Source organism: Emiliania huxleyi, assembly GCF_000372725.1.
Source record: "Emiliania huxleyi CCMP1516 unplaced genomic scaffold EMIHUscaffold_39, whole genome shotgun sequence".
Lineage (NCBI taxonomy): Eukaryota > Haptophyta > Isochrysidales > Noelaerhabdaceae > Emiliania > Emiliania huxleyi.
In genome coordinates this window covers 733645-741870 of record NW_005199045.1, presented here as the reverse complement: position 1 = coordinate 741870, position 8226 = coordinate 733645, and the positions used below count along the sequence as shown (strand labels likewise).

Here is an 8226-nt window from a genome sequence, read left to right as displayed (position 1 = left end):
GCGGCCTGGAGGGGACCCTTCCGGGACCCTTCCGCGACCCTTCCTGGACCCTTCTAGGCGCCCTCCTCCTCGCGGCCTGCGAGATGCACGTCAACTACGGTCCCCGCCGCGAGGTGCGGGCGCTGTGGGCCGACGAGTTCAGGGCGTCGCTCTCGCTCTGCTCCGCCGCGCTCGCAGGGCGCGTCGGACTCCTGTACGGCATGGCTGTGAACAGCGTCTCTTCACACCTCCGGCTGTGAACAGGCGCGTCCTCCTGTACGGCATGGCTGTGCTCGGCTTTGCGTGCGCCGTCTACACGATCGGCCAGGCCGCGCTGCTGCAGTCGTTGGGGGGAGCCTTCTCGGACCCTTCTCGGAACCGTCTCGGAACCTTCTAGGCCGCGCTGCTGCAGTCGTTGGGGGGAGCCTTCTCGGACCCTTCTCGGAACCGTCTCGGAACCTTCTAGGCCGCGCTGCTGCAGTCGTGGGGGGAGCCTTCTCGGAGCCTTCTCGGAACCGTCTCGGAACCTTCTAGGCCGCGCTGCTGCAGTCGTCGGGGGGAGCCTTCTCGGAGCCTTGTCGGAACCGTCTCGGAACCTTCTAGGCCGCGCTGCTGCAGCCGTTGGGGGGACCCTTCTCGGACCCTTCTCGGAACCGTCTCGGAACCTTCTAGGCCGCGCTGCTGCAGTCGTGGGGGAGCCTTCTCGGAGCCTTCTCGGAACCGTCTCGGAACCTTCTAGGCCGCGCTGCTGCAGTCGTGGGGGGAGCCTTCTCGGAGCCTTCTCGGAACCGTCTCGGAACTTTCTAGGCCGCGCTGCTGCAGTCGTGGGGGGAGCCTTCTCGGAGCCTTCTCGGAACCGTCTCGGAACCTTCTAGGCCGCGCTGCTGCAGTCGTGGGGGGAGCAGTCCCTCGGGGGGGGTCTGCTCGAGTTCGTGCCTGCCATCGGACAGTGCGTCGACCAGGCCTTTGACCCGTCCAGTGCGGACCCGAACGCGCCGCTCTGCGGCGCCCTCTCGCCGTCGTGCGGCGCGGAGCTGTACCCGCGCGGCAACGCCTCCAGCTACGCGGACTTTGAGGTTGCGTGCAAGGACCTGCACAACAGCGAGCCCTTCTACTCCAGCCTCCAGAACTTCATCGCGGCTTCGCGGACGTGTATCCCCGAGCTGATGCGAGATATAGCCGAGATAAAGCCGAGATACTGCCGAGATACAGTCGCGGACGTGCATCCCCGAGCTGATGCGAGATATAGCCGAGATATAGCCGAGATACTGCCGAGATACAGTCGCGGACGTGCATCCTCGAGCTGATGCGAGTTGCAGCCGAGATGCAGCCGAGATGCAGCCGAGGTATAGCGAGATGTAGCCGAGGTATTCCCCACACGGAGACGAACCTTCTCGGAACTGTCCAGGCGCGCCTTGTGGGCCGACGAGCTGCGCGTGCCATCGCCGCTCTGCGGCGAGGGGGGCGGCGGCCCGCCGCTGTAGTCCGGCGGCGAGGGAGGCAGCGACGGCGGCTCCCCGCCGCACATATCGGTGTCGAGGGACGCAGCGACGGTGGCGGCCCATCGCCGCCATCCGGCCCGTCGCCGCCATCCGTCGGTGCTGGCCCCGGGTGGATCTCGGGTAGATCTCGGGTGGATCTCCGGTAGATCTCGGGTGGATCTCGGGTGGATCTCGGGAGGGAGGTGACCGTCGCCGCTCGGCCAAAGGAGAGCTCGTCCGTCCGGAGACTTCCTGTACACTTCCTCTCTCTCCTTCCTCTCCGAGTCTGATAGCAGCGCCGGTGCGGTGTGGCAACTTCCGCTTGTGAGGTAGGAGGCCGCTCGCGGTCTCCGGAGGCGGCTAGAGTTAGGGTAGGGTGATGTGCTCGACCATGCAGAGTCGTGAGGTGGCTCGTACGGTACGGCATGCCTGAGTGTGCGAGCGCAGCAGCTCGAGCGACAGTGTGTGCGTTTCTGTGTATGGAGTTGCATGGTACTCGCGACTCGCGTCTCGCGAGTAGTGTCAAACCGGTGCGCCTTGGAGACCTTGTGGTCTTGGTCGTTCGGTTCCGCACCCATGTCTGTACGGCAATCGAGGCTGCCTTCCCAACTACCTGCAGTTCACTCGTCGCCTCTCGTTATAAAGAAGAAAAACCCAGAGTCACCAACACAGAGCCTGCTGGCACCCTTTCGCCCTTCTCATCCCTGCCCTGGCGCCCACGCCTCGATCTTCTTGGGCAGCAGCTGGTTCGACAGGTCCTCTCCGTGGCCTAGGCAGCCGTCGCCGCCCTTGCCCCAGGTAAACACAGCGCCGTCGGCGGTGCGGGCGAGGCTGTGATCGCATCCCGCCGACACAGCGATGACGCGCTGGCCAGCGAAGGCCTCGACCTTCTTGGGCAGCAGCTGGTCCTGCAGGTCGCCATGGCCCAGCTTGCCAAAGCCTCCCCAGCCCCAGCTCCAGACAGCGCCGTTGGCGGTGAGGGCGAGGCTGTGAGCCAATCCAGCCGACACCGCGACGACGCGCTGCCCCGCCAAGGCCTCGACCTTCTTCGGCTGCCGCTGCTCCTGCCCGTCGCCGTGGCCCAGCTGGCCGTCGCCTCCAAAGCCCCAGCTCCAGAGGGCGCCGTCGGCGGAGATGGCGAGGCTATGTTCGCCTCCAGCCGACACAGCGACGACACGCTGGCCAGCAAAGGCCTCGACCTGCTTTGGCAGCAGCTGGTGCTGCTGGTTGCCGTGGCCCAGCTGGCCAGAGCCTCCAAAGCCCCAGCTCCAGACGGCTCCGTCGGCGGTGATGGCGAGGCTGTGTTCGGCTCCAGCCGACACAGCGATGACACGCTGGTCAGCCAACAACTCGACCTTCTTGGGCAGCGGCTGGTTCTGCTCGTCGCCGTGGCCCAAGACGCCAGGGTGTCCACGGCCCCAGCTCCAGACGGCGCCGTCGGCGGCGAGGGCGAGGCTGTGGCTGCTTCCAGCCGACACAGCGACGATGCTCTGGCCCGCAAAGGCCTCGATCTTCTTGGGCAACAGCTGGTTCTGCTCGCCGCCGTGACCCAGCACGCACCAGGCTCCATAGCCCCAGCTCCAGACGGCACTGTCAGGGGTGAGGGCGAGGCTGTGCCTCTCTCCAGCCGACACGCTCACGACGCGCTCCTCGCCCAGCGGGGAAGAAGGGAGGCGGGTCGGCGTGTTGAGCCGCGTCACACCCTCGCCGTGACCGAGGAGCCCTGGAAGAGAGGACTGCGCGGAGCCGCACGACGAGAGCCGCCCCTCGCCGTCGATGAAGACGCTGTGCCACATGCCTGCCGCCGCCCTCGCCGGCGGGTTGGACTCGCACAGCAATGCGGCGAAGCACAGCCACCGCACGGCGCAGCCCTCGCCCTCCGGCTGCGCCGGCAGCTCGATGCCGCGCTCTCGCGCCCACAAGCGGATGGCCTCCAGCGCAAGCGAGGCGTGGAAGAGGAGCGAGACGGCCGCGACGCAAGCGATGTCGGCGGGGTCGCAGCGAGAGAGGGCGCGCACGAGGAGCTCCGTGGGGAGGTCGAGGAGGCGGGCGGGCGGCGGCGTGTTCGGCGAGGACGCGGCGGCGGCGGAGGCGGCGGCGAGGCGGCGCGAGCGGCGGCGCGGCGGGGTGGACATCGCGAAGAAAAGAATTAAAAGAATTCTCTCACGCAGACAGGGACACAGGTGCGAACTGAGAAAAGAATTTTACAACAAAACTCCCTCGCACAACACTGGGCACGGGACTGGCGCGCACTGGCACTAACACAGGTACACCACGGGAGCCGCCTAAGCGATGTGTGAGTCGGGCTCTTCGGGCTGGCTCGGGCCTCGGCGAAGAAGTCTCCTTCGTTGCGTAACTAGTTTGCATAGCGAAAACCGGCGATTTCGCAACAATCGTGACCGATCCGGATGACATGTGAGGCTTGCGATAACTGCACTCCAAGTGCTCCAAGATCCCGCTATGGATATGCCCAACCCACAAGACTCTCGGTCGTATGAGACAGTGGCGGGATACCCCGCCGCCCCACACCACTTTGTGTGCGGTGTGGAGAATTGACCTTACCGTACCTCTCCACACGCCGCTCGTCCACCACGCATCAAGCACACACCCCCACGCGCGAATCGTGAATGAAGCCATACTGGGTGCACTGACACATGGTTGAACTTTTGTTTGTTCCACGCGCACGGGTAGCCTCTCCCCCACCCTAGAGCATATTGTCGTCGTCTGCAACGCCGTCATGCGCCGCCAGACGCGTCCCCGCCTGAGGGAGGAACCGGGGCTGTCAGGTCAGAGGCGGGAGGAGCAATGTGAGCAGAACCCTCGCTCGTACGCCTAGTTGGACCTCAGATCGCCCGACCGCGTCCCGGTGCTCTGTGGTCGGATTTGTGACGCCGCCGCACCGCGCCGCGGCGGCCGGGGGCCCTCCGAGGACGAGGATGGCCGTGATGGACCGGGACGAGCTCTGGGAGGTGGAGTGTCAGTGAGTTTATTGTAGAGACAGACCGTATGCACAATATCTCTCAGTCTAGCTAAGCCTGGGAAGGCGATGCCGGGGCCGTACAACAGCTTGATGGTGCTTCGCCGGCGTGCGTCCCGGAGCGGTCCCGGACGGCGGCCCAGGGGAGGAAAATGGAGGACAACGCCGACGGCGCTCTGATTCGACTTTTAACTTCAAACAAAGACAGTCGCACGCGCCGCAGCGCGGCGCGTGCGACTGTCAGGAGCGGATCCGCCAGTTAGTCGTGTTCACGCCGGGATCGTGTCCTCCACAACTTGCCCAACCATTCAGGGCGACGAGTACGTTGGCGCGCCATCTTTTTCAGTGTATGTAGCTCTTACGTACATTCCCGGAGGAGGACTGCTGACGGGGTTTGCGACGAGGAGCTTTTGGCAGCACAACCCCTCACCATCACCTCACGACGACGACGAAGGATGAGAGTGAAGGTGACCTGCCCGTTTTGACTTTTCATAACGTAGTTTTACGTACACGGTTCATTCGGGGTTCACACACGAGGGTCGCCCCCCTTGCCCCACTTAGAACCACCCTGCTACGCCTAGGCACCACCTTGTGAGTTTGTGAGTGTTTGTGAGTGTGTGTGTGGACGAGAAGTTTACGTACTACCTTACACGATCACGAAACGTTTGCGTTGCGTTGCGTTATCCTCGCCCACTCTCAGGAGGCCTCCTCCCAGTCCCGGGGGGGGGCGCGCTCACGTCGACGCGAACAATCTGCTGCGCCGTCGCCGTCGCCGGCGCAGAGCACCCTCCCCGCCGCGCCGCACAGTAGTCTGGCAGGGACGCCTTTGCGGTCTGGAAGTGCAGCAGGGTGCGCGTGTGCAGCAGCCCACGCAGCGCGCCCTCGAGGTCCTTGACGTAGCGCGTGTCGTCGGGCAGCGGGCAGACGGCGTGCCTATGAGACGTGGTCGAGAGGCGACGTCTTGGTTGTGGACGACTGATGGCGGCCAATAGTTTAGTTATAAGCAGGAGGGGGGGGGGGATGTACCCGCGCGCGACGGCGCGGTGCAGCGCGTGCTGATCGAGCGACACCTTCGTCCCCGACAATGAGAATGGTAATCATGACAGTAGTATTAACACAGCAACAATAATGTGTAGAGCGCGTGTTGGTCGAGCGACAGGGTTAACTAGGGTGAAGGGGAGGTATGAGAGCGAGTCCCCAGGGCCCAGGGGGGGGGGGGGTAGCCGTCCCGGGCAATGAAGCCGGGGCTCTACACGGGGCTGGGTGTTGTATCCTAGTGCAGGGGGCGCGGGAGGCGATGATATATGAGGAGACATGTGGGGGGAGAGAGACGGGACCGATCAACGGGGAGAGCATGTATGCTTGGGGAGATGTGGGGAGGTGTGATGGGGATCACGGCACACACGCTCCTTGCCCGACAGGATCTCCTCGCGCCACGTGTCGAGGAGCCCCCTCGACTGCCCCACATCGAGCACAAAGGTGCCAGAGCACCAGTAGGGCAAGTCGTACCGCGCCGCCGGCACGCCGGTGGCGGGAGCGTGCCTGCTCATCAGTTTCATTCCGCTCACGACGAACACCCCATTGCATTTATTCGCGGGCTCGCCGGCGGCAAACGCGCGCCGCTGCCGAACAAAGGTCCGCTCGCGCTCAAAGTACGCCTCGCAGCCCGGGCTCCACGCGTCGCGCCGCCGCAGCAGCGCGCCAAAGGCGGACGTCGCGAGTGGGCGTTGCACCTGCGAGACAAAGAAAAGAAGACGACGCGCCTCCGCCGCTTGGATGCTAAAAGGGGGCTGCGCGTACACGAATACACAGCAGAACGCTGTGCAAGTGCAACTGATGTGGTGCGATGGTACACAGCTGGACAATATGCATGTTTATCTGTATGTCTGTGTCTGGCGGCTCTGCGCACGAGGATGTCGGAGTCGAGGTAGAGGACCCGTTTCGCGCCCACCGCCACGTCGAGGAGGCGCGTCTTGATCGCCTTTGCGCCCAGCGCCCGGGACGGCGCGCCAGCGGGCAGCAGGTCTGGCCGCTGCCACGTCTCGCTCGCACAGCCCGCGGCGTCGGCTTCGCCCGGCGCGACCCGCCGCTCGCAGTGCTCTCCGACGACGTAGATAGGACCCTCCCACCGGCCCGCCGTGAGGAGCGTGTTGATGGTGTAGTTTGCGGTGTAGCCGTTGGAGGCTATCACCACGGCCACCACCTCCACCGGCGCCAAATCAGCCACGGCCGCTCGCGGAGAGTGCCGGTGTCGCGAAAGCAGGCCGAGGCCGGCGAGGACGGCGAGGACAAGCGGGAGTGCCTTCACGATGTCCCAGCGGTGTGCGCGAGGCACGGACATGGGGCTGTGCGGCCCCTGTGGTCCGTGAGCAGAGGCGGCAAGTGGATCCCGGGCGGCGAGGGAGGAGCAGCGGTCGTATATCAAGAGGGGAAGGGAACACTCAGCAGGGGGAGCGCCGTTGAAAAATAAAACGATGTGCTCGACGATATTGGAAGACGGGGTAGGAATTCCTAATTGTCTAAAAACGAGAAAAAAACGGCGTGGCACGAGACGCGCCGGGCGCTCGAGGCCGCCCACGGCAGACCTCACGAGCTCACCGCTCACGTCAGGAGTTATGTCCTGAGGAGTCAGGACATAACCCCCGCGGTGGACACAACACATAAACCACAAGAGAAAGAACCGCCACGGGAGCTAGCCAGGACATAACTACGGGAGCTAGTTAAACCACCACGGTGCTAAGTTGGCGCCAGTGCCTCAGGTGAGCGGGAACGCGGTGTTGATCTTGTTGGCGTCCCACGAGAGGCTGGCCCAGGCGATTGTGACGTCTTCCACATGGTCCCTCGGGTCCCTGCTGCTCCTAATCTCTTCGTACATCCTCCTGCTGATCTCCGCAAAGTCCTGCTCCCTCCCTCGTCTCGCCCTGCGCGTCTGCTCCGCCTCACCGTCTTCTGCCCTGCGTCGTCTGGCGACGGGTCCTCCATAGTCGGTCGAGGTCGCCGCCCTCCTCGTGCCTCTTCCCAACGTTCCCTCGGCGGCCGATGCCGTCTGCTCCGGCTCCCCAGTCCCCGGCTCTGCCCTGCTCTCGTCTGCGCTAGTTTCTGCTTCGTCATCACTGGCGTCTCTCCTCTTCCTTGTCCCCTTCTTGTATGCTTTGCACATCGCGTCGATTCCTTTTCGCGTGAGCACCAGCCTGAAGCCCGCCCAGCAGCTGAACCGCTCCCTAAGTCGAAGGAGCATCATCAGTCTCACCCACTTCGCTCGCTGCCCACCGTCTCCGCTCCCTCCCGCTTGAGCCGCCGTCGCGGCCCTCGTTCGTCCCACTGGCTGTTGGCCCGTCCCTGCGTTGCCTGCGTTATCCCTCCTCCTCCGCGACTCCCTCTCAAGGCCGGCCGAGCCTCTTTCCACCCAGTGAAGAGCTTCCTCAGCCACTCAATGTGTTCCTCTCTCTTCATTGAGTGTGCTGTTTTTTCAGACTTTTGGGGCATCACTGAAATGCGATGCGACACACACTCCGTACTGCACTGGAGCGAGAGGACTCCGTGCTATATCAAACCAGTACTGCCGGGGATCAGGCCCGGCGCCCCGCCACGACACTCTCCCCTCCCCGCCCGAGGCGCGAGGGAGGCGCCACACTCTCACTCCGCGTCGTCCAGCTCGGGACTCTCGGTCGGGGACCTCTTTTTGAAGAGCCCCCCCCTCTCCGGCACCGCGATGATCGGCACCACCTCCGAGGACGCACCCGAGCCGCCTCTGCTCTCGCCGTGCGCGTCGGACGGCATCGCCAGCAC

The 8226-nt window shown here is 64.6% G+C and overlaps 3 protein-coding genes across 3 annotated transcripts in view; 1 reads left to right on the top strand and 2 right to left on the bottom strand.

Annotated features, from left to right (window-relative positions):
* The window catches only part of EMIHUDRAFT_102395 (hypothetical protein), a gene marked incomplete at both ends in the record, with an annotated part of 21342 nt that extends 20966 nt beyond the window's left edge, over nucleotides 1-376 (top strand). The window contains 2 exons of the mRNA XM_005771295.1: nucleotides 114-193; nucleotides 244-376. Of these exons, the coding sequence (XP_005771352.1) occupies nucleotides 114-193; nucleotides 244-376 (213 nt within the window). The remainder of the gene's footprint in view (nucleotides 1-113; nucleotides 194-243) is intronic.
* Nucleotides 377-5083: 4707 nt separating this feature from the next.
* On the bottom strand, nucleotides 5084-7419 carry EMIHUDRAFT_451274 (hypothetical protein; the record flags this gene model as incomplete). The annotated part of the gene is made up of 7 exons (XM_005771294.1): nucleotides 5084-5142; nucleotides 5243-5370; nucleotides 5464-5507; nucleotides 5841-6170; nucleotides 6347-6793; nucleotides 7028-7057; nucleotides 7381-7419. 7 exons carry the CDS (start codon nucleotides 7417-7419, stop codon nucleotides 5084-5086), a joined length of 1077 nt encoding a protein of 358 aa, XP_005771351.1.
* A 488-nt stretch (nucleotides 7420-7907) lies between these two features.
* EMIHUDRAFT_451273 (hypothetical protein) overlaps nucleotides 7908-8226 on the bottom strand; it is a gene marked incomplete at its 5' end in the record, with an annotated part of 1776 nt that continues 1457 nt past the window's right edge. Inside the window, one exon of the mRNA XM_005771293.1 lies at nucleotides 7908-8226. Within this exon, the coding sequence (XP_005771350.1) occupies nucleotides 8007-8226 (220 nt within the window). The 3' untranslated portion in view covers nucleotides 7908-8006.